The sequence below is a fragment of the Apodemus sylvaticus genome, chromosome 10, assembly GCF_947179515.1.
Source record: "Apodemus sylvaticus chromosome 10, mApoSyl1.1, whole genome shotgun sequence".
In the NCBI taxonomy this organism is placed as follows: Eukaryota; Metazoa; Chordata; class Mammalia; order Rodentia; family Muridae; genus Apodemus; species Apodemus sylvaticus.
Window position 1 is genome coordinate 94,840,161 of NC_067481.1, and position 26,740 is coordinate 94,866,900.

At 42.3% G+C, this 26,740-nt stretch overlaps 1 protein-coding gene across 2 annotated transcripts in view; it reads right to left on the bottom strand.

The window, feature by feature from the left end:
- Axin1 (axin 1) overlaps nt 1-26,740 on the bottom strand; it is a 51,486-nt gene that overhangs the window by 9,008 nt on the left and 15,738 nt on the right. For both annotated transcript variants that reach the window (XM_052194832.1, XM_052194831.1), the window contains exons 3-5: nt 10,750-10,890; nt 1,175-1,271; nt 768-905 (exon numbers count right to left, since the gene is read on the bottom strand). In XM_052194832.1, coding sequence (XP_052050792.1) covers nt 768-905; nt 1,175-1,271; nt 10,750-10,890 — 376 coding nt within the window. The remainder of the gene's footprint in view (nt 1-767; nt 906-1,174; nt 1,272-10,749; nt 10,891-26,740) is intronic.

A 26,740-nucleotide genomic window follows, 5' to 3' on the forward strand; every position in this document is an offset into this window, starting at 1 on the left:
ATCTCTCCTGTTACCAAAAGGGACACAAGAAAATGCCGCTGGTCTCAGTGACAAAGCAATGTAAAAGAAGAGACCATTCATCTTACAGTATTTTCACATAAACTCCTTGGAAAGTTTTTTATTTTTTAAATAAAATTTGAGATTTTTCTAACAATAAATTTTGGTTTATTTTATATGTAGTGGCTTCATGTATATATGTATACCATGCATGTACCCGGATCCTGCAGAGATCAGAAAACAGTGCCAAATATTTGTGAGCCATCATGTGTGTTCTGAGAACCAAATCTAGTTCTCTGCAAGAGAATACTCTGAACTGCTAAGCCATCTCTCTAGCCCCTGCCTGTTTTTTGTTTGTTTGTTTGTTTTTGTTTTTTGGAGACAGGGTTTCTCTGTATAGCCCTGGCTGTCCTCGAACTCAGAAATCTGCCTGCCTCTGCCTCCCAAAGTGCTGGGATTACAGGCGTGCGCCACCACCGCCCGGCCCCCTGCCTGTTTTTAATCTCAGCTTCTGGTCTGTGAAGATTATAGTTGGCATGCCACCACGAACCCCGCCTCTAGGGAGCCTGAGAGGGAAAGAGTGGGCCTGGAGTAGGTTTCAAGTTTGAATAGGGCTAGGTTCCACATGGCAGGCAGGCAGGCCAGCCAGAGGAACACAGTAACAAGCAGGCTGAACACAATACCTCAGAACGGAAGCTTCCCTAAATGTAGGACTTGTAAGCCACAGGAAACAGTGGCTTGAGCATGGTCCTAGCACCCAGTCCACTCACCATGCGTACACGCTTCAGCCGTTCCTCCAACTTTTCTTCAGCCTCTCGAGTACGCTGGACAGCCTCTAGGCGGTGAATAAGCTCTTCAGCAAACTTCTGTGGCTCTACCCGGATCTCCTTTGGCATTCGGTAAGTGCGCTGTGGACAAATACGGCAGTCAATAGATACAGCATCTTTACTGAGCAGCACAGTAGCAGCTTTCTAGTAAGTGATAGGGAAACTTGAACGTATTTTTTTTTTTTAAATAAGATCTCTGAGCCATCTTTCCAGCCCCAGTTATAGCTTTTTATTAAAGCTTTTAAAGCTAGGATGCCTACTAGGTACCTCTCTGACTGATTGGTGCCATGGGGGAAACCAGCTGGGCACCAGGAAAAAAGATAAGGTGCTGTTGAGTATCTCCTACTTACAGGAATGTGAGGTAGAGGTACCCGCCCATTGACTTGGACACTCTCCTGCATCTCCCTTCGGTGCTGCTTACGGATCCTATATGGGGGGATTCCATCCCTGCAGAGACAAAAGATATAGCCATTGGCTCAAGCAGAAAACAAGGTATACAGCAGAACATCATATAGTTACTATTCCATGGTCATTACTGATAGCAATGATATCCACACTGTATCATCCCATGTACATGTAGACACAGAAATACATATACACAGAGACAGATATACTTACATGTATTACATGACACACATACATATATGATAACAAAGCCCAAGAACTCAACCATGGAAAGTTCTTCTACCTACTATTACTGAGCATTTCAACAAAGATCAGCTGTCCTTTTGTTATGGATCTCTGAGTGTACAAAGTCTCAAACGTTGTAGCTAAGAATGATTTTTACACTAAAAGAATTTTTATTACACACACACACACACACACACACATATCAAATAGTTTGAGCACGTATATGAGCAAGTACATGTGCCACAGCACATGTGGAGGTCAGGGGACAACTTCGATCACGTGGATTCTAGGGCCTGAATCTAGGTCACTGTGAGCCTTTTAGAACAGTGAAACAAACACGTAAGGCAAACTAGAAACAATCTTTGGGAGCTATAAATTCAAGGACTAAGGTCACTAAAAGGTCAAGTTGTTTTTCCGCTCCTTCAAGACAAATGCTATATCTAACTTGAAACTGCCTAGCCTCCATCCTATGGTGTTAGAAGCTGCTCTAGAGTCGGGCGGTGGTGGCGCACCTGTAATCCCAGCACTCTGGGAGGCAGAGGCAGGCAGATTTCTGAGTTCGAGGCCAGCCTGGTCTACAGAGTGAGTTCCAGGACAGCCAGGGCTACACAGAGAAACCCTGTCTCGATAAAACAAAACAAAAAACAAAAAACAAAAAAGAAGCTGCTCTAGAAATAATAAAGATAGGCTGACTAATGAAAGTGCTGGCCGGGGTTGGAGAGATGGCTCAGTAAGTAAGAGCACTGACTGCTCTTCCGAACGTCCTGATTCAAATCCCAGCACCCACATAGTGGCTCACAACCATCAGTAATGAGATCTGATGTCCTCTTCCTGTGTGTCTAAAGATAGCTACAGTGCACTTACATATAATAATAAATAAATCTTTAACAAAAAAAAAAAGAGAGAGAGAGAGAGAGAAAGTGTTGGGTGCTCTCTACACTTTTAGTGACATGAGAACAAGCAGGTAGGGGAATTATAATCCATGCCGAATGGGATGTGTTTTTTTGTTTTGTTTTGTTTTTTTTTTTTGTTTTTTTTTTTAAGATGTATTTATTATCATATGTAAGTACACTGTAGCTGTCTTCAGACACACCCGAAGAGGGCATCAGATCTCATTAAGATGGTTGTAAGCCACCATGTGGTTGCTGGGATTTGAACTCCTGACCTTCGGAAGAGCAGTCAGTGCTCTTAACTGCTGAGCCATCTCACCAGCCCCATGGGATGTGTTTTTAAATTACCTTACTAATGAAAGACTCTGTAGGGCACTCAAGGGATGTGGTCTGTAGCCTGCCCTGGGAAGCCATCAAGGACAGTGGAACCCCAACAATATGACTCTTGGCAGCAGTAAAAGACATAGCCCCAATCAAGGGAGGGTTGCCCCAGCAACATGCCCAGGCAGTTGTTGTGCCCAGGCAAGAGGGTAGTAAAATTCCAGTGTTTTTCCTTTTATAAACAAAAAGGGGACAGAGGATAGAGGAATGGGAGTTTAAAATACATTTGACTTGGCTTCCCAGGCACTCAGGATGGCTGATGGCCTAAAGCCAACAGCCGAAACCCGTTCCTTCTATACTTAGAACAACACTTTAAAATCCCCAGCACTTGGGGCTTAGGCTTGTCTTCAAAGTCTACATCTAAGGATGGGTGACATACTAGGAACCACCTTGCTGAGCAGTTGTGTAATCCCACTGTGACTTCCGATGTGGACACCTGTGAACTACCCAGCAGATATGGTCAGATGCATTTCCATTTTGTTCCTCAGATGTTGTTCAAACACAGGTGGTAATTTTGTATCCCAAATTCTCCCAATAAAATCCAAGATGAAGCAATGGCATGGGTGTGTGGCCACAGCTCAGTTGACACATGTTTGCCTAGGACATGTGAAGGTGTGGGTCTGAGTCCAGCACTGCACTAACTGGGTAGAGCTGCAGATACCTGGAGCCTCGGCCCTGGGAGGCAGAAGCCAGCCTTGTTGGCATGAAACTATCTTACCCTAAAACAAAAAACATTTACATGAATTTTAACTTTCTCCATTTGGGTAACATGTTTTCTTAAGGATGTTGGAGGTTAAGTTTCATCAGTTCCAGGGATGAGGAAAATCAGGTGTTACAGACACAGCTTCTTGTCTTCTTCTAAGGGGTGATGAGGCTGTGATTGGTAAAAAAAAAAATTTTTTTTGTTTTTTGGATTTGTTTGTTTTTCTTTTTTTCCGAGACAGGGTTTCTCTATATAGCTCTGGCTGTCCTGGAAGTCACTTGGCACACCAGGCTGGCCTTGAACTCAGAAATCTGCCTGCCTTTTCTTCCCAGAGTGCTGGGATTACAGGCGTGCGCCACCACCGCCCAGCGACAAACACTTTTTAAGTGAGAAGCCACAGAGAACTCCAGAAACTTCAAAGATGTGTTGTTGGAAATGCCAACGTATAAAGGTTCAAAACTGAAACAAAGCTAAAATGACACACAGTGGGCACGACGGCACATAAAGTGAGACATTCCTCAGATATAATAAAACCCAAAGAGACAGATGCTATATTTGTGTTATTACCACATGGTTATTGTAGTAGAAAAATGAAACACCCCAATTATATGCCACATGGTACTGGCCAAACTGGCTTCGGAACAGCAGAAGATAGAATGTTATTTGTTTTGTTTTGTTTTAAGACACGGTTTCTCTGTGTGGCAACCTGGTTGGGCACAATCTATTTTTAAAAGTGTTGGAAGAATGTGAAAGGGCAAGGAGATGAAAAGAACCAGCCACAAAAAGGACACATAGTGGGCATGATGGCACATGTCTGTAATCCAGCACTCAGGAGGCAGAGCCAGGAACATCCTCAGTGAGTTCCAGGATAGCCAGGGCCACACAAAGAGAGACCTTATCTCAAAAAAAAAAAAAAAAAAAAAAAAAAGGAACATAAATAAGGGGGGCCATCCTCTACGAAATCCACATTCAGTAAGTGTGGTGTCTTAGACTTCCATTACTGTGAAGAGACACCACAACAAAGGCAACTCTTATAAAGAAAAACCATTTCACTGGCTTACAGTTCAGAGGTTCAGTCCATTGTCCTCATGGCGGGAAGATGGCAGTGTGCAGGCAGACATGCTGCTGGAGGAGCTGAGAGTTCTAAACCTTGCTACATAGGCAGCAGGAGACTGTGTGCCACACTGGGTGTAGCTTGACCATAGGAGACCTCAAAGCTTGCTTTCATGACACACTTCCTCCAATAAAGCTACATCTACTCCAACAAGGCTGCACCTCTTAACAATGCCAATTCAAGCGCTCAAACACAGGACTCAAAGTGGGCCATACCTATTCAAACTACCAAATGTGCTGACAGCAAAATGAAGGTGAGTGCCTGGCAAGGGTCCAGTTGTGATGGGACAGAGGAGATGATATGGACATAGGAGGGAACAGAATCAAGGGGAACTACCTCAAGTCATGGATAAGTGAGCTTCCAAAGTCCTTCTGCTGGTTGAGTCTTCACTCAGCTCTGCTCTTTAGACCTGGTGCTGCTGTACCTCTCAATGTGACTTGTTTGCTGAAATGTTAATTTGACTTCTGGAGTGAGTCCTGAAAACTACTACAGAGTTCTTGAATAAAGACAGAAGTTCCAGCAGCAAAATTTCAAACCTCTAGCCTTATTTTCTTGTAAATACTATACCATACTAAAATAGTATCAAATATTTCAAAAATTTTGCTTGTTTTGTTTTCCTTTTTCCGTACAGGGTTTCTCTGTAGCCCTGGCTGTCCTGGAACTCATTTGGTAGACTAGGCTGGCTTCAAACTCAGAGGTCTGCTTGCCTCTGATTCCTGAGTGCTGGGATTAAAGGTGTGCACCACCACCACCCAGCTCAAACTTTTTAATAATGACTTAATTATGAATCAATACGACTATAGCCAAACTGTATTTTGTTGTTGTTGTTGTTTTTTGGATTTGGTTTTTTCGAGAAAGGGTTTCTCTCTATAGTCTATGGCTATCCTGGAACTCACTCTGTAGACCAGGCTGGCCTTGAACTCAGAAATCCGCCTGCCTCCGCTTCCCAGAGTGCTGGGATTACAGGCCTGTGCCACCACCACCTGGCTTGTATTTTTTTTTTTTTTAAAGATAATGCCTGTACCAAATACCTTATTAAAACCAGTGTGGAATTTACTCATTTAACAGGTATTAGGCCTCTCATTATTAACCAGGCAAAATTTTAGACCCAGGAATGATCAAAAGCAAAAATCATTCTGTAATAGGCTTACTTTCATGATTATTGTTGCTTTAAAAATATGTTACTTAAAAAGAATTGACATCTAGGGTTGGATAGTTAGCATTTAATCAGAATACAGTATGATGGTTTGTATATGCTTGGCCCATATTATGAGGTGTAACCTTTTGGAGTAGGAGTGTCATTGTAGACATGAGCTTAAGACCCTTATCCTAGCTACTTGGATGTCAGTCTTCCACTAGGCAGCCTTCAGATAAAGATGTAGAACTCTCAGCTCTGCCTGCACCACACCTGCCTGGATGCTGCCATGCTCCCACCTTGATGATAATGGACTGAACCTCTGAACCTGTAAGCCAGCCCCAATTAAATGTCCTCATAAGAGTTGCCTTGGTCATAGTGTTTGTTCACAGCAGTAAAACCCTAACTAAGACAGAAGTTGGTACCAGGGACTGGGGTATTGTTATGATTTGGAAATCAATGGAATGTTTTATGTGGATCTTAATGAGCCATCCTAGTAGAAATATGAATGACTTGGTTGTTAAGTATGATTTGAACTGTGCAGACCTGGCCCAAGAGGTTTCAGAGGAGTATTTCAGTATGTGGCATAGAGACTGTTTTTGTGGTATTTCGGTAAAGAATGTGGCTACTTTTTACCCTTGTCTGAAGTCTTCCTGAGGCTAAGGCAAAGAAATTAATATTAATTGGACTGACAAAGGAAGTCTCAAAAAAGCCCAACAGAGACTTTGTTCTCTGGTTAAGTCTCATGAAGAGCATTTTGAACAAGCATAGCAAGCTTAGAAAGGAAAAAATGTAAACTATATGGTTTGAGTATTAAAGGGGCACCAGGAAGTGAAATGGAGTCAACTCCTATGTTCTAAGAAATAGCAGATTAAGGGAGTGGGACTTTGGGGTGAGATCCTACCCAGCTAAGTTTAGATGTAGGCATGATGGTACACACCTTTAATCCCAGGAGACATAACCAAGCGGATCTCTGAGCTCAAGGCCAGCCTGGTACAGAGGAGACAGGCATGCAGATCTTTAAGTTCAAAGTCAGTCTACAGAGCAAGATCCCGGACAGCCAAGCTTAGGCAGTGAAACAGTTGGAAAACAGAAAGCTGGTGATAATGTACAACAAGGGGGCCATGTTCCAGCCCTGGCAAGCAGCAGAACTCGGCAGCTTTGACCACATGGCTCTGGTTTTATTTAGAGTCTAGAATAGAAGGCATTAATGGAATAATTGATGCTGGCTAGCTGGAGCTAAGAAATTAGTGGTGATTAAGAAGAGACCAGCATCACTGGGAAGTGTTTCCTGAGAGCACAAAGAAGCTATGTTGTAGCCAAGGTTGTACCTCGTACTACAGCTGTGCTTGGTAATGTGTAAGAGTCACCCAGGTGGTACTGGTTTTAAAGGCATGAAGGGATCATGAAGAGCATCTGAGGCTTGGCACTGTGAGAGGCCATGGAAGGCCACTGGTGAAAGTGCAGCCTCAGTTGCACTTGATGGCCCCAGGACTGAAGGGATCATGCAAAGGATCTGAGGCTAGGCACCATGAAGAGAGCATATGAGAGGCTATTGGTGAAGCCTAGTTACAGTGGAAGACCCCAGTATATTTGAGATGCCAGTACTATGGGATGATCACCAAGAACAGCAGCAGCAGAAGTGGAGTGGATCAACCTGAACTTAAGAGTTCTACAGAGTGCAGAGATGGAGAAGTGACACCAGCCTTTTGGAGGAGACCAGAAGATCATGTGTGGATCCCAGACATTGAAACAAGAAGCTGTAACATCTAAGTTGCCTTGGAGACCCCAAGATATTCAAGATGCTGTGTGGCTATCTATTGAGGAATGCTGCTAACAGGAAGTAGATCCCAGCCTAGGAGAAAGAAGTTTGTTGCAGTCAACAAAGATGAAAAAGGAATTGGAGATCTAAAGACCACTTTGACATCAGATATGGAGATGCAGAGTTTGAAAGTTTGCCCAGCTAGTTTCTTGTCTTGCTTTGGGGATTATAGTTAAGTAATTGGATGAATCGCAGAAGGGACTTTGAACTTTAGAAGTTGGACTAAATGTATGTTGTTTGCATTATGGTATGTCTAGGTATGGCCCCCACAGTCTCATGTGTCTGAACAAGCCTATGGGGGCTAAGGAGTGGAATGTGATGGTTTGTATATGCTCAGCCCAGGGAGTAGCACCTTAGAAGGTGTGGCCCTGTTGGAATAGGTGTGTCAATGTGGGCATGGGCTTATGATCTTCACCCTAGATACCTGGAAGTCAGTCTTCTACTAGCAGCCTTGAGATGAAGATGTAGAACTCTTCTGAGAGCTCTGCCTGCACTACTCCTGCCTAGTTGCTGCCATGCTCCCAACCTTGATAATGGACTGAACCTCTGAACCTGAAGCCAGCCCCAATTAAATGTCCTTTATAAGACTTGCCTTGGGGGCTGGAGAGATGGCTCAGCGGTTAAGGTGCTGAGTTCAAATCCCAGCAACAACATGGTGGCTCACAACCACCCGTAACGACACCCTCTTCTGGAGTGTCTGAAGACAGCTACAGTGTACTTGCATATAATAATAAATAAATCTTTAAAAAAAAAAAAAAGACTTGCCTTGGTCATGGTGTCTGTTCACAGCAGTAAAACCGTAACTAAGACACAGAGCTATAGTAACTACTTTGAAAACTATTTCTTCTAGTCCTAAGACTTTATATAATGGGTAATTAGAAACTGGCTCCTATTGGTATCAATGTTATTCAATATATGAGATCTGTCTAAAATATTTAGGGGATATTCTCCTTCTTTATAATTAAGACATTATATTTGGCAAACTGCTAATAGTTTTGTCTTCATGATACTGCTGCATTTGCTTAAACAGTAAGCAATTCTGTCTCAAAATATGTACGAACATACATACATACATACATACATACATACATACATACATACATTTTGTTGTTTTCTACATGTATGTATTGGTACTATGTGTGTCTGGTACCTGGAGTGCAGATCAGAATGTCCTATCTCCTGGACTTTTTGCAGGGTCCCCTGGACCCACACAATTTTTTGTGAAAAATGACTGAAGCATCTAGATTAAAATGTAGGACTAAAATGACCCTATAACCAGACTATGTGACCTGCTGTTCTGCTACTTACTAATTCCTCTAAGAAATGTTTACTTGCATCAATGAAAACAAAAACCAATAACTACACATACACTTAACAGTGGTTTAGATCTACTTATCTGGGGAGATAAGATGACTTAGATGTGAAGTACTTATATCCCAGGATCTACTTAAACAAAACAAAACAAAACAAAACAAAACAAAACAAAACAAAACAAAACTGGGTATGGTAGTATATGCCTATAATCCTAGTGTTGAAAAGTCTCTGGTGCTCATGGGTCAGCTAGTTTTACTGAATCAGGACCTCCAGATTTAGTGTCAGCAAGTGGGTAGAGGCCCTTTGGAGCACAATAGGCTTGATGACCTAAATTCAATCCCTGGAAACCACAAGGGATAGCAGAGAACCAACTCCCTATAGTTGCCCTCTGACCTTCACATGTGCTATAACACACACATGCACCTATGTACTCTTTTTTTACACTCACATTTTTTAAAAATTTAGGGGGCTGTGGAGTCATCCCTGTGGTTTAAGAGCTCTTCCAGGGGACCCAGCACAAAGTCCAGGAGATATGACATTCTGATCTGCACTCTGGGTACCAGACACACATAGTACAAATACATACACGTAGAACAACAACAAAATGTATGTATGTATGTATGTATGTATGTATGTATGTATGTCCGTATGTATTTTGAGACAGAATCTTACTATGTCGCTCTAGCTGTTCTGGAATTCATTGTGTAGACTAAGCTGGCCTTGAACTGAAGAGATCCACCTCCCTCAGTCTCCCAAGTGCTGGGATGAAAGGTGTGGGTTACTATGCCTGGCCAAAATAATTTTTTTAAAAAAATTAAATTTTAATCAGGGCAGGACTACTGAGCTATGCCAAGAATCCTTTTGGGGACCATATGCAGTCATGAATTAAGAGCCATCTAGTGGTAATCGGAAGACTTAGCTCTGATCATAGGTAATGAGCAAAAGCTTGCTTATTAGAGGAAACCCCAGGCATGGGGGTAAACTCAGCCCAAACATGACTTAAGTCAGAACCTCAGGAAACTCCAGGCTGGATGGTCAACTCAACAAAATGTTTTATGCCATTCAATATTTAGCTTATTTAATATGTACCAGGATTCCAAAAAGTCACCTTCATGCATGAGGCGGTTCATAGGACAGGTCCACCCCACAAGGGCTTTTGGGAATGTGACCACACTAGACAAAACAAGCTCCTAATTGTGACCATAATATCAGGGATGTGGAGGCAAAGACCTGCTTCCATAGTTTGGTTCTTAGGCCTCAGGGAGCACAGAACGCAGGCTCCCAGGGCCTCCAGACTATTCAAGATATATCAAGAGTCCATATCATAAAAGGGTCCAGGGCCGAACAACATGGGCAAGAAACCCATTTATGCAGACTGAAGGCCCCTTGGACTGTCTCTTGCATGCCACCTGGAGAGAAGACTGCCAGTCTGATTGTGCCCTGTTTCTGTCTTCACACTGAAACCTACATTCTGTAGCTAGGAGAAAACAAATCTCAAGTTTCTTACATGCAGTTCTAACTCTAACTCAATTGCTCTTAAAAGCAGCAGGAAGCCTTGGCCTACAAGACAGTCAGCTAATACAAACTTCATCTCTAGGTTGAATTCTGTACCAGGACTTTTAAATAATTTTTGTTGTGGTAGGAACTGAACTAAGGCCTCTTCTAAATTACACCTCGGCCACTGGGCAGTCTGTCATCTTTTTTAGGGTTTTTGTTTTGACATAGTCTCATTCTATAGCTCAGGTTAGCCTGGCACTCATGGCAATTCGGCTTCAGCTTCCAAGTGCTGGGATTACAAATATATTCTACCATGGCCAGCTCCATGTCTGTTCCTTAGGAACAACTCAGTCAAGCTCTAAGAGAATCAATCAGTAGGACCAGCCTGTTAGATAAGCAAAGAATACTGCATGCAGCACAAAGCAGTCATTGGACTTACACGCTACTGTCCGTAAGGGATAGGGTGTCGGCATCACTGGACAGGCTCTGCTGCTCACTGTCATTGGCACTGGTGGCTGGGGCCAGGGCATAACCAGAGTTGACGTAGTAGGGGTTGACGGGCTCCCTCCAAGATCCATACCTGTGAATAAGAAAGGCATGTGAGTAGCAGCAGAGTAAGTATTCCCCTGTTTTAATATACACTGTTAGAGTTATCTAAAGACAGAGCAGAAAGATTGCATCCCATTCCTCCTCTCCTCATTCCACCCTTCCCAATTCCAAGGGAACGGATGAAAGGAATGTTTCTTTCTAGATGTTTCCTATTTTTTAGAAAGCATTTAGGTACATATAGAGTATACATAGAGTATAATTTGGGTAGCACACAATGCTCCATCTCTCTACTAAAGAGCACAAGAAGAAAGAAACCATTATCCTTGTTACAACTACAAAGTAACCTACTTCTGGCCCAACTCAATAGGTTTTCCTGGACCAGCCAGCCAGAGACACCAGGACTCTAATTCAGGCCCTAGGGTGTTAGGCCTCATGATGTTCCATGGACATTATACACAAATAAAACCTGCTGCTGGGTTGGCGTGGGGAGGAAGGTCCAAGTCCCACTACTAGAAGTAGCAGAGTCCAGTTGTTGCCATGAGATTGGCCAAAAACAGGAAACATAACAGGCACTTTTGTATACTTGTTTTTCTCTTCATTTTCTTTATAACATTTGGCCCTTGCCTAGGTGATTTGTTGTGTTTTGGGGCTTTTATTTTATGGTTGTTGTTGTTTTAATACTTTACCAGTTTCCAAATTAAAACTAAAAATTAGCTGGGCATTGTGGCATGTGCCTTTAATCCCATAACTCAGGAGGCAGAGGCAGGTGGCTCTTGTGAGTTTAAGCGCAGCCTAGTTTACATAGTGAGTTCCTTGCCAGGGCTACACAGAGAAACTTGGTCTCAAAAACAAAAAATTGCCTTTAATCTCAATACTATGGAGGTAGAGAGGGTTGATCCTGCCTTAGTTTTCCCAAGTAACTGGGATTACAGGACTGTATCACCATACCAGGTCCCTTATAACTTTTTGTATTATGCACACACAGGCCTTTTCAATTTAGGTCATAAACATATTCTATTAATCTTGAAAACAATTAAAAGATATTCCTGAGGCAGAGATTTAGCTCTGGTTGACAGACTTGCAGTGACCTTCTCTCTGCTTTCCCAAGTACATGACCTATCGTGCCCAGCTTCCATTAATTTTCTGCTGTGTTCTAAGAAGAGTCTCACTATGTAGTCCAGGCTGGTTCAACTCACAAACCCTCTGCCTTGGCTCCAAATACTGGGACTACATCCATATGTTACCCCAGGCTTCCATCGTCAACCCCGAGAGTGTTCTTCAGGAGACTATCCACCTTATTTTGAGAGAGGGTCTCTTATTGGGACCTAGGACTTGACAATAAGGCTAGGATAGCTACCCAGTAAATCCCAAGAATCCTGTCTTCATCTCCCCAGTGTTATTACATCTGGCTTTTAACATGGGTGCTGGGAGTCAAACTCAGGTCCTCACACTTGTGAGGCAAGCCTTTTATTGACTAAATTAGTTGATCCTCTGACTCCACAATGGATGGCCAAGTCATAGCACTAACTACTACATGATTAATAATTTAAATGCTACTTTTAGCCACATTCTAACCTAACTTTTAACACAGGAATTGGATTCTATGAAGCTGTGCTGAGGAACAACCTTGTAGCATTGCACATCTATAGCAGTGGTTCTCAACTTGTGGGTCCAGACCCCAGACCCTCCCTTGGGGGGAGGGTGTCAAATATCCCTTTCACAGAGATCACATATCCGGTATCTTGCATATCAGATATGATTCATAACAGTAGTGAAATTACAGTTAAGTTGCAACAAAAATAATTTATGGTTATAGTCACTTTAACATAGGGAACATATTGTCACAGGGGGACTGGAGAGAGATGGTTCAGTGGTTAAGAGCACTGACTGCTTTCAGAGGTCCTGAGTTCAATTCCCAGCAACCACATGGTGGTTCACAACCATCTGTAATGGGATCTGATGCCCTTTTCTGTGGTGTCTGAAGGCAGCTACAGAACTCACATACCTTAAATAAATAAATCTTTTTTTTTTTTTAAAAGGGTCACAGTATCAGGAAGGCTGAAAACCACTGATCTACATAGGGCCTCCTGACGATTCTCTTCTCTAAAGACAGCTGAGCATGGTGGTGCATTCCCCTTTAACCTCAGGACTTGGGAGGCAAAGACAGGTGAATTCTGGGTCTGTATAGAGCAATGGTTCATAACCTTAATGCTGTGACTCTTTAATACAGTTCCTCATGTTGTGATGACCCTCAGCCATAAAATTATTTCCACTGCTACTTCAAAACTATAATTTTGCTACTTTTATATGAATTGTAATGTAAATATTTCTTGAGACAGAGATTTGCCAGAAGGATTATGACTGAGCTTGAAAACTGCTGATGTAAGAGTTACAGGCCAGCCAGGGCTACACACTGATGGCCTTCAATAGCACTACTCACTGCACCTGAAGTCAGTAAATTAGGAAATAACAAAAATGGAGCTAGCTGAGAGGTTCGTTTATTTGGATCTTAGGTCCTAGGATTAGAGCCCTTCCCACTAAGCAGTAAGCCATAGACTGCACTTGACTGCCAGGCACTCTGTGTAAGAGAGATACCCAGATTGTTTAGAAGGGAATAGGCCTCCTTTTGACCATCCATGTACCCTGACCCACCTACAAGTGTGCAGCGGTCACAAGGGTGTTATAGGTGTTTATCACTATAGTCAGCTCTCTGCACTTTTCCAAGTGCTCAAAATAAAAACTTAATAGAAGCCACATAAACATGCCCAACTTACTCTTGACAAAAGTATAAAAGCAAACTGAAGGAGAAATGGCAGTCTTTTCAATAAATGGTCCAATGACACCTAGACATGCACAGACCCAAAGAATGAACTTTGATCTACATCTCTCACTTCATACCAAGTCAAACTCTAGCTCTTGGATGTTTTTAGCCTGAGCTACAGTGATGCTCCAGCACTTAGCCTCTGCCCACCTTGGCTCAGCAACATACCTTGACACAGTATCCTGAGCACTCAAATGTTTCTTTCCAGCCCTTGTAACATCAAATATCACCTGGCATTCAGGCTATAGTGAGAGGTACTCTGGTCACCTACGGCCAACCCAGAGTGGACACATACATGCAGTTTTACCATGTGTATGCTTAGTGCCTACTGAGGCAAGAAAAAGATACTGTATCTCCTGAAACTGAAGGTACAGGCCATTATGAACTGACTGATGTGAGTGCTGGGAACCGAACCCACATTTGGCACAGCTATGGCATCTCAATACCTGGCTCATTTGTCTCTTCCAGCTAGAAGTTACTTGGTGACTAAATGTTCTTCAGGCTTCCTAGGATATCCTTCCAAGGATATCTTGGGTCAATGAACATACTGTTCCTAGGGTTAGGGAGCTAGTTCTATTATAAAAACCTGCTGTGCAAGCATGAGCACCTAAGTTCAACATACATGAAAAGCCAGGGTGAACTGGGCACTGAAGCACATGCTTTAGTCACAGCACTTAGGAGAGAGACAGGAGGATCTTGGTGAGTTCAAGGCCAGCCTAGTCTACATAGTGAGTTAAAGAACTACAAAGAGTCAGTCTCAGTCTCTACCCGCCCCTCCATGTATGTAGGGGGTTATGGGGGTGGTGATGGTAGTGGTGGTGGTGGTAGTGGTGGTGGTGTATTAGCTTGAATAGGAATGGCTTCCATAGTTTTGTGTTTGAATGCTTAGCTATATGGAATGGCATTATTAGGAGATGTGACCTTGTTAGAGGAAGTGTGCCACTGTGAAGGCAGGGTTTTGAGGTCTTAAAGACTCAAGCTAAGCTCAGTATGAAACCCACAAAGTCTCCTTGCTGCCTAAGGATCAAGATGTAGAATTTTCAGTTCCTGCTCTAGCACCATGTCTGCCTACATAATGCCATGCTTCTCACCATGATAACAGACTTAAACCTCTGAAACTGCAAGCCAGCCCCAATTAAGAGTTGCCATGGTCATGGTGTCTCTTCACATCAATAAAACTCTAAGAGAGTCAGTCAGTCTCTGTCTGTCTGTCACGTTTTTGTCTTGTTTTTTTGAGGCAGGATTTCTCTATATAGCCCCTGGTTGTCCTCAAACTTGTCCCTGCCTCCCAAGCGCTAAGATTAAAGGTATATACCATTACCACCCAGATCAGAGAGAGAGAGAGAGAGAGAGAGAGATTGAGATTAAGAGAGAAGAGAAGAGAAGAGAAGAGAAGAGAAGAGAAGAGAAGAGAAGAGAAGAGAAGAGAAGAGAAGGAAAAAGCAGAGCATACAACCAACCTTTTCAGCACAGCCCTTGAAGGCAAGCAGGACTAGGATGTGGCTGGGTGCCAAGGGACTTAGACACTGAAGAGGTGTACATAATTTTACCTTGTAGATGCAGGGAGTTGAACCAGAGTCTTCCAGGAAAGTAACCAATACTCTTTTTAATAGCTGAGCCATCTCTCCAGCTCCTTGCTTTGCTGTTTTGTTTTGAGATAAGGCTTCAATATTCAGCCTAAATTAGCTCTAAACTCACATTTATTCTTCTGCCTCAGCCTCCTAAGAGGTATGTACGACTCAGGCCCAGCTTGAAGCACTGGTTTTGTTGCTGATGTTTGTTTTGGTTTTGTTCTTTCTTGAGTGCTAAGTGATCACTTGATTGCCTCAGTTTCCTGAGAAAGCAACCTAATACCCAGAGGTAGGGGCGGGGCTCTACTGACTTTATTTAATCTGGTATAGCAGATGATGAACTACTTCTGAGACTCAGAAGCCTTGAGCCCCTATGCTGGTAGCCTTGACCTAAACTCTACCTGCTTTGTTACCCAAAATGGGCATAAGCTAAGAATCAACAAATGTATCCTCTCCTAAGGCTACTGTTCCTACTGTCCCAGCTCCCTGCCCTGGTACCTAGAGACAAAAAAAACTTTTTTAAAGATTTATTTATTTTATGCATATGAATATACCACCATTGCTCACTTCAAATATATCAAAAGAAGGAACCAGACCCCATTAGAGATGATTGTGAGCCATTATGTGGTTGATGGGAATTGAACTCAGAACCTCTGGAAGAGTAGTCGGTGCTCTTAACCGCTGAGCCATCTCTCCAGCCCCAGGACAAATCTGACTTAAGCCAGGTGGGACATCCTGGACTGAACAGATGGCTGTGGGCTAGAGGAGAAAATCTGTCAAACTCTTAGGACCACCCCAGTCCAGTATCTTTGGCCACCTAAGTCCCAAAGATGCAACTCAAATTGGATGAATTCATCCAATAGTTGTTGGCTCTTGATGTTCTCTGGAGCTCAGACAGCAGTGGTAAGGACAGTGTCTTAGAGTACAGAAGCCAGCCTTGAAGCCAAACAGGGAATAGGCAAGTAGACTTGACCATGCCCTGCTACCTGCAGGCCACTGTTTCCAGACCTGTCCCTGAAGCTCATCATTCCTATCTGAACCTAGATCTACACTGGACTTTGGTAAGTGACTACCCTCAGCTACATTCCTACCCTCAACACCAGCCTGCATCTTGCCCTGAGAACAGCAAACAGCAAATATAAGGCACACATACAAGAGTAATGAACACTCATCTTCTAGACTCAGAACCATTAATCCCATGGAGTCTCAGTCCCCTCCCAAATGCAGTGACAGGAGTCCAACCTGCTAACATCCATGTAATGACTCAGACAAATTGTAGTCCCAGAACAACAAGGAAATAATACTTAGTCTCTGGTACTATATCTATGGTCCCAAATAGATGAAGGCAATTGACATCAAAGAGCAGAAGACATTAATGTCCTAACACTGCCCACTTGTGAATGACAGCATGCCACCAATGCTCAGATGCATATCCACTCACAGAAAAGAGCATGCTGTTGCCAGGCGTGCTGGTACATGCCTTAGTTTTTAATCTCAGTACGTGGCAGGCAGAAGCTGTCTACAGATTGAGTTCTGGGGCAGTCAGACCTACAAAGAAACCCCATCATGCCGTCTACCCATAGATGACAACTGTTATTTACCCATGTCATAATGCCATGGAAGGTGGTGATGTCTGAGTTCTGACTGTATCCATCTCATTAGATCACTATGACAGTAACACCAGTGTATCTTTCACTCCACAGTCCCTATGCTATACCCTTTGGAGACAAGAGACTAGTTTCTCAAGATAACTCCTCTTCTAAGAGTTTATCTTCTCACACAAGGCTTCAGAACTACAGAAGAACCATTGAAGATGATACTAGAAGGGTGAGAGGGAACATCTCACTCTAAATTACCATCTGTATAAAATGTGAAACACTGGCTCACAAACAAGATCATTCTGGGCATACCTCTACTGTGTAATTATAGCTACTTACAGAACAAGCACCTCACCTCTGCACCTAAAGGTAAAAATATCCTATGAGATGCAATCCACAACACCCATCAGCAGGCAGCAAAATCCCCTCATCTCCTCCATGTAAAATCAGGAATCTGGCTTCTTCCTCCCTTGTGAGGATCACAGTCACCAGCACCCTCCAATAGTACATCAGTCAATCAGATGTTAGATCCCTTGGGAACGGGTACAGGTGACCTTGGAATCTGAAGCAGCCTGTCATTCACTGAAGACCCACTTTGCAGCTTCTGATTGAGCTAGGAACCACCTAACTGAGTAGGGGTAGGGGTGCATGGCCCCCACCCTGCAAATGTAGTAGATAGGATGATGTTATCACACTTGCCCTCCAGAGGTGACCTTGAATTCTGACTGAATTTCTTGTTACCACTAAGTCACTATTTCCTAGTTGTAAAGCAGAGATGATAATGGTCAGCCAGGCATTCTAGCACTTAAGAGGCAGAGGCAGGATGATCTCTGTGAGCCCAAGGCCAGCATGATCTACACAGTGACTTCAAAGCCAGCTAGAGTTACATGAAAAGACCCTATCTAAAATTTAAAAAGAAAGGAAGGAAGGGAAGGACAATAGATTCTTTGCAGGATGTCTGAGCTCTTAGTGAACAGTACTCAATGCTTGGAAACGGTTCAGCATACAGTGCAGAAGAACCTCAATGTAGACTAACTACACTGCCTTTGGCCTTGCATCCCTCACGAGTTGAAAGGAGAAAAAGGTGATGTTGGCTATAGGCCACAGCTAAATAACATAAATGTGCAACCAATTCAAGATCCTGAAGTCAGAACAACAGACCCACAGGATCCAAGCACTGGTGATTCTACCATGGCTCTACAGAATAGAAAGTTTACAAGTGAGGGCCATATCTGACATCATGTCCTTTCCAGCCCACTTTCTACACATTCCAGTGTTATTCCAATCAGCAAATGTTTAAAGTAACTGCTAAAGGATAAGCAAGGTAGCTTAGATGGTAAAAGTGCCTAATACCAACTCCAAACACCCGAGTTTGATCACTGGACACACATGGTGGGAGAGAACTACTGAAAATTGTCCTTTTATGCCATACATATAATGTACGCATTCATATGTGTGTGTGCGCGCGCACACACACACACACTACAAAAAATATGAGTAGTGGATGATACAGATTTTTTTTTGATGATACAGAATTTTTTTCCCTTTTTTTTTTTTTTTGGTTTTTTTTTTCGAGACAGGGTTTCCCTGTGTAGCCCTGGCTGTCCTGGAATTCATTCTGTACACCAGGCTGGCCTCGAACTCAGAGATCCGCCTGCCTCTGCCTCCCAGTGCTGGGATTACAGGCATGCGCCATCACTGCCTAGCTGATGATACAGATTTTAATCCCACTGTTGAACTAAAAACTAGACTATGTATTAAGAAAAATCTAGAGGAATCCAGACTATATAATGTAGTCTCTGGGTGGCAGAAAGATAGACACCTCTGTTTATCTTGCCTTTTCTTTTTTGCACCAAATCTATCTATTGCATATCTCTCTCTCTTTTTTAAAAAGATTTATTTATTTATTATATGTTAAGTACACCGTAGCTGTCTTCAGACACTCCAGGAAAGGGAGTCAGATCTCATTACAAATGGTTGTGAGCCACCATATGGTTGCTGGGATTTGAAGTCATGACTTTCAAAAGAGCAGTCAGTGCTCTTAACTGCTGAGCCATCTCTCTAGTCCTTCCATGTGTCTCTTAACATCAAAGTGAAAGCTAGGGACTAATGGATGCAAAGAGGAATTTGAAATGAGAAAACTCTGCAATACTACACACGGGACTCGCTAGTCAGAGCATGAAAGAAGTGTGGTCCTAAACTAGAGACCCCTTTCTTTTCTGCTTGCACCTGAGTGACTGCACAGCTTCTATCACTTTCTTCAAGGTCCTTACCCGAGAGCCTGGACTCCTATAAATGGTTTCAGAATACTTCTGTAAGTCACAAATCTGATAAACACTCTCTCTGATGAAGTAAAATTTAAATAGTGGGAAGCAGATTTCTGAGTTCGAGGCCAGCCTAGTCTACAGAGTGAGTTCCAGGACAGGCAGGGCTACACAGAGAAACCCTGTTTCAAAAAACAAAAAAAAGCAAACAACAACAACAAAATAGATGTACTCTCCTGCCTATTCAGCCAATGAGGAAAAAAGAGGAAGGGACCTCTGTTTAGGGGTGTAAAAATCCCACTCTGAGCTGACACTGACATCTAACTTTGCAAAGCTTTAAAACTGCCTTGCTTTCACTAAAGGGTCTTTGTTCCTCACACCTAATAGGGCATGTAAATGTCAGGTGGATGGGATCTACCCCTGCCCCGACCCTGGTCCCCATACTCCTAGTGCATGGGAAGTGGAGCATTAACAGAATCAGCAAACAGTGGGTTCAAGAAAGAGATCTGCCTCAATATATCTGAGAGAAAAGATCTGACAAGCTCTGGTCTCCACAGGTACACCTGCACATACACCAAAAACTGAAAGCATACATACAGTGTGTGTATGTACATATACACAATAAAGAAACATTTTAAAAACAGATAGCCAGAGCCAGGCAGTGGTGACATATACCTTTAATTCTAGCACTCAGGAAGCAGAAATAGATTTATCTGAGTTAAGAAACCAATTTTCTTTCTTCCTTTCTGAGTTTATTGAAATGATCTCATAGCCTTGGCTGGCGTGAAACTTGATATATTTATCAACTTTATTTAACTTGATATATATAAGACTGGCCTCAAACTCAGAGATTGGCTGCTTCTGCCTCCAAACGGCTGGGATTACTTGCGTGTAACACCATGGTCAGGTCCAATTTTCTTATGATGAGTAAAGGTCCTCAAGAGGGTCAGGTATGAAACCCTGAGCTATACAAGAATGGGAAGCACCCACATACAAGCCAAGATTTAGTTATGTCTCATGTAGGAAAATTTGCTACACAGAACACTGTGTTCCTGAGAAGGATGCAATTTTCACTCATAATGAATTTGTATGACAAATGACCTTTCACCATCATCTTCATGCTACATGGGTGTCACGCCTGACCTTCTCTAACTAGCTAGTCCACATGTCTTTTTCCTCTTAATTCTTATGTTAAATGTTTTAAGACCCATGAGTGGTGATATATGCCAGTAAACCCAACATTCAAGACTTCTGCAAGATCAAGGCCAGCCTGGGATACATAGTGAATTTCAAGCTAGGCAGGGCCACACAGTAAGACTCCATCCCCAAAAAAAGGAGTGGGAAGGCATCATTTCATAAGATCCAGGATCTATAATGCACAGGCTCTCAAAACTAAAACAACGAAAAAACAAAAAACAGGGAGATGTAAAGGAACAAAAGTATCCAAAAAATGACATCAGAGAAGAAATTATCAAAAAGAACCCATAACTGAAATACAAGTGTCTTATTGAAACACGGAAAAAAACTCAAAGGGAAAAACCTGCACTACCATGAAAGAACACTAACAACAATGAACATATTTAAAGATATCCTCAGGGTAAGACAGGCATGTAGCTCACTGGTAGAGTGTCTACCTACCATGAATAAGGCTCCAAATTCAATACCCAACACCTTAAAATAGGAAAGCCAAGTGTGGTAGCTGACATTTGTTACTGCCAATATCAGCACTCAGGAGGTGGAAGCAGGAGGATCTCTGTTAAGTATGAGGCCAGCCTGGGCCATACCTCAGTCCTAGGCTAATCTGAGATACACAGCAAGATCTTGTCTCAAATAAAAGCCATCCTGGGAAAGAAGTCATAGCCACAGAAAGGGTCACCAGTTTAGTTATCTTCAGCATAAAGGCATAATGAACTTGAGAGACATGCCACCCAATTAAACCCTACCCACAAAGTATTTGACAACTGTATACAAGAACAGCAATTAGAATCATATATACTACTCATATATACATATATACCAACACCCAGTAGTACCATAGCACTCAACCACACCATCCATGTATTACCATAGCATTGAGCATAGCACACCATAACACAGTATCTCAGGACCACAGCATCCAGGACCACCCATACTGCTGACTCCATGCACCTAGGACCACAAGATTGAATATCATACACACCATCAAGCACCAAGACAACAGTACCTAGTACTACAGTACTCGGACTCACAAGATGACTAAGGAATAACTCTTTCAGCTAGAGACACAGAAGGCTTTGGGAAATGTGTTCAGGATAAACTATTACTCAAGTGTCACAATGTATAACACACTTCAAGTTGGTAAAGATTCATGAAAGGGATGGAAAAATGGCTCAGTAGTTAAGAGAACTTGTTCTTGCAAAGAACCTAGTTTCAATTCCCAGCATCCACATTCCAACTAAATTCTGTAAATGCAGTTTCAGAGGAATCTGACGATCTCTGGCATCCAAAGGCACAAAGTACCCACAGCCTGAATATCCATACAGACTTGTAGACCAAATGTCTACAAGTCTCACACACACACACACATACACACACACACACACACACACAATATGTTATATTATGTTATATTTTAAAAAGAGGGGCTGGAAAGATGCTCTGGCAGGGGGTCCTAAGTCCAGTCCCAACTCCCATGTCAAGTGACTCAAAACCACCTGTAACTTCAGTTCTAGAGATCTGACACCTTAAGTCCCCAGGTGTTCATGCCAATATATACACAATTTTAAATAAATAAATAAATAAATAGATAGATAGATAGATAGATAAATAAATAAATAATTTAAGCCAGAGGGATGGCTCAGGATGAAGAGCACTGGCTGCTTTTTCAGAGAACCTAGGGTTAGATTCTCAAGCATCAAGACGGCCACTACAATCACCTGTAACTCCAATTAGGGGATCTAATGCTCTCTTCTAGCCTCTGCAGGTACCAGGCATATATATGGTGCACAAGCATGTATGTAGGCAAAACACCCATACACATAAAATATTTTTTAATCAAAAAATAAAATCTAGGGGTGGGAAAGATGACTCAACAGTTAAGAGCATAACTGCTTTTCAAGAGGTCCTAAGTTCAATTCCCAGCAACCAAATGGTGACTCGAAGCCATTTGTAATAGGATCCGATGCCCTTTTTTGGTGTGTCTGAAGACAGCGACAGTGTACTCACATAGGTAAAATAAATAAATCTTTTAAAAAAACACACACACACCAGAAAAGGGTGTCAGATCTCATTACAGGTGGTTGTAAGCCACCATGTGGTTGCCGGGATTTGAACTCAGGACCTTTGGAAGACCAGTCAGTGCTCTTAACTGCTGAGCCATCTCTCCAGTCCCAAATAAATAAATCTTAAAAAGTGATTTGACCACTGGGGAACAGGAATGCAAACATAGAGGACTTATTTCAGACTGTCCATGAAAAAACAGAGCATGCCAACCCCAGTCTGAATAGAGACTTCAAGCAATTTCAAGAGAACTGGGGGAGGGGGGAGAGAAGCAGTGGGATGGTACCACTGAAAATAACATTCAGTGGAGCCCAATTATACTTGGGACAGAAAATCAGCACCTTCTTATAGAATTTTAGAATAGAATTTTCTTTTCTTTTTTCTTTTTTTGGTTTTTTGGATTTTTGGTTTTTTCGAGACAGGGTTTCTCTGTATAGCCCTGGCTGTCCTGGAACTCACTCTGTAGACCAGGCTGACCTCGAACTCAGAAATCCGCCTGTCTCTGACTCCCAGAGTGCTGGGATTACAGGAGTGTGCTACCACTGCCTGGCAGAATAGAATTTTCTAAAGATTATTCAAATAAACAACTATTAGGCTTTTATCCAAAATGCTTTATCTAACCATGATAGCATGCTTAGAAATCTTCAGAGTTGATGGACTTCAACATAACTATATCTTCTATCTTAACCTCAATTCAGTCTCTTGATAGATGAACCAAATATAAACAGTCCAGCTAATAGCTTGGCAGCATAGCTTTATCAACATAACAAGAACATAAGAAGGTCTAGCCATGGTCGAACAAAGGATTTTTTTTTTTTTTTTTTTTTTTGGTTTTTCGAGACAGGGTTTCTCTGTGTAGCCCTGGCTGTGCTCAAACTCAGAAATCCGCCTGCCTCTGCCTCCCAACTGCTGGGCGTGAGCCACTACCGCCGACTTGAACAAAGTTTTAATGATTCAAAATGAACAACAGGTCTGTTAATCTTTGTTATCATTGTTTATCTTCCAAAGAGAAAGGCTAGCAAATTTAAGTGTCACAGGCTTTAAGGATTCTGCAGAGAAATAAAAAAAAAAAAAAAATCCTTCAGTTTAGAACCTACAAAAGCCTGATTAATGCACTTGATTAATGCACTTTTTGCATGGTGTGAACTAGTGATCACTACATAAATTTATAATATATCCTGTTTGTATTTTTCCAACAACATAATGTTAATGTGTTTTGTTGTTTTTATTTTATGTGTATGGGTGTATTGCCTGTATATATGCTTTGTACTAGTTGTGAGCCTGGTGACCATGAAGACTAGAAAAGAGAGTAAGATGTCCTGGAACTGTAAACAAAAAATATAAGCATCTTTTTCTAAAATTTATTTTATTTATATGAGTACACTGTAGCTGTCTTCAGACACACCAGAAGAAGGTATCAGATCTCATTACAGATGGTTGTGAGCTACCATGTGGTTGCTGGGAAATGAACTCAGGACCTCTGAAAGAGCAGGCAATGCCCTTAACCACTGAGCCATCTCTCCCAACACAACAAATGCATCTTAAAAAAAAAAAAGTTAAGCTATCCCAATCTTCTCTGTTGTTTTGGGTTTGGAATTTTGTTGTTGTTTTTGTTGTTGTTTTGACAGAGTCTCTCTTAATAGCCCTTGCCGTCATGGAACTCACCATGTAGGTTAGGGTAGCCGCAAACTCAGAGATCCTCCTGTCTCAGCCCCAAGTTCTGGGATTAAAGGTGTACAGTACTATGGCAAGCCTTCATTCATTCGCTCATTCATTCATTCATTCATTCATTTTGGAGGCCGCATAGGTTATGCATAGCAAATGAGTTGAGGTCAGAGGAAAACTTATAGAAGTCATATGGGTACTGAGGATCAAACTTAGATTGACAGTGTCTTCACCAACTGACACATCTTACTGGCTCTGTATGCATCTTTTTATTTAAAGTTTATATTATTTTTTGGTTTGGAGGTTTTCATTTTTTAAGACTGCATCTTGCTATGTAGCCCAGATAATCTTAGAACTCACTATACAGAATAGTCTCAAACCTATGATTCTCCCTCAGTCTCTGCACTAGGATTACCGCCAGGTTTGTCTGCTTTTTGTTTGAATTCCTGCATTCAAGTGATACATACAGGCCCATGGTACCAAGCCAAATTCAAGAGACCAGGCTTCTTGACACATGCCTTTAATCACAGCACTTGGGAGGCAGAAGTAGGAGGATCTCTGTAAGTTTAAATCCAGTCTGATCTACTTATCAAGTTCCAGGACAGCCAAGACTAAATAAAGACCCAGCACCTGTCTCAAAAAGCCCAGAGGTATGGGTACATGTTCTTAAACCCAGAACCTGGGAGGCAGAGGCAGACTGACCTGGGTTCAAGGTCAGCCTGGTCTATAGAATGAGTTTCAGAATAGTTGAACAGTGCTACACAGAGTTCGGTGAGTGCTGGGGGAATATACATAAAATGTGGAGGACTAGCCGGGCAGTGATGGCACATGCCTGTAATCCCAGCACTCTGGGAGGCAGAGGCAGGCAGATTTCTGAGTTCGAGGCCAGCCTGGTCTAAGAGTGAGTTCCAGGATAGCCAGGGCTATACAGAGAAACCCTGTCTCGAAAAAACCAAATCCAAAAAACAAAACAAAAATAATGTAGAGGACTGATACATGTGCAAACAAAATAAACAAATAAATACATAAATAAAGCACAGGCTTTTATAAAGCACTGCTTATTTTTGCCTTTTGCAAAAATTATTTTTTATTTTTTATGTGCATTGTTGTTTTGCCTACATGTATGTATGTCTGTATGAGAGTGTCAGATTTTAAGAGTTACAGATAATTGTGAGCTTCCATGTGGGTATTAGGAATTGAACCTCTTAATTGCTGAGCCACCTCTCCAGCCCCCTATTTTTGTCTTTTTGAGATAGGGTCTTATGCTGTTTAACTAGACTGGTCTTAAATTGGAAGCCCTCACCCTCCCAAGTACTAGCATTAAAGTTATGAACCACCATGCCTAAGTCAATATTCTTTATTTCATATATATGGGTATTTTGCCTGCATGTATGTTTAAGCACCATGTGTATGCCTGAGAAATAAAGAAAAAGCCCATGCAGCCAGCAGTACAGAAGAGTATCCCTGGGGAACTAGCCCTGACGAAGGAGAGCAGAGGGGAACTTAGCGCTCTAGAGGAATTGATCCATCAACATCTGCCTGAGAAAATGTGCCCAGCAGACTAGAGTCAGTAACAATTTGGAGAAAAATCAATACCACCACTACTGCTGCTGCTGTTTCTGCTGCTGCTGCCACCACCGCCACCGCCTCCTCCTCCTTCCACCGCCACCACCACCACCTCCACCACCTCTACCACCACCACCACCACCACCACCACCACCACCACCACCACCACCACCGGGGAGAAGTACAGGAAAAAGGGGGAGGAAAGAAAACATTTATATTACTTAAAAGGGCATAGAGTTCAGAAGAGACCCACAATAGTCAGAACTTCCCTGGCTGACAGTGAATGAGGATATACCACCCAGCTAGAGACATACAGCATAGGGCTGACCACTGTCCAATCAAATAAGAGCTACACTTACTTTTTAGATTTTTTTGTTTTGTTTTGTTTTGTTTTTTGTTTTGTTTTGTTTTTTTGAGACAGGGTTTCTCTGTATAGCCTTGGCTGTCCTAAGAACTTACTCTGTAGACCAGACTGGCTTCAAACTCAGAAATCTACCTACCTCTGCCTCCTAAGTGCTGGGATTAAAGGCATGTGCCACCACCGCCCAGCTTACTTTTTAGACTTATCAATGACTTACAGAAGGCTGGGACTGGAGTATAGGGATGGGGAAGACTTAGGACTTTAACTCAAGCACTAAATGTTTAGCTCCACAGAAAGATGGTTAAATGGTAAGGGGCTATATATGTTTAGTGTTAAGATGGTTGCCCATCCTACAGTAGTGATTGAAGAGACATCCTGAATGTTCCTGCAGATCATACTTTTTGGAATTCATAACTCTAAGGTTATACGACTCACGTGGTATGTTCTCACTGGTGAGATATAGTGGGGAAAGCAAAGCTAGTTTCTTCCTGAATACGGGCACAGACCTTGCTAGACGAGGCTGAAGGAAGAACTGTCAGTGTCAGACTAACTTGCTTTTCACCAACTCCCATGGTGCCACAAGCAAGAGCTGAAGGATAAATATATGAAAATATATGAAATCTGTATTGCAGAAAGATTGTCAAAGCCAAAAGGCACGGACTTGAATTTTCATGGCCAATTGGCATACTGAAACAAGGACACAGGTAGAGTCAACAGGCATCTGACCTACAGGTACAGCTTAATTTCAAAAGAGGTCACAATGAAATGTACACATGC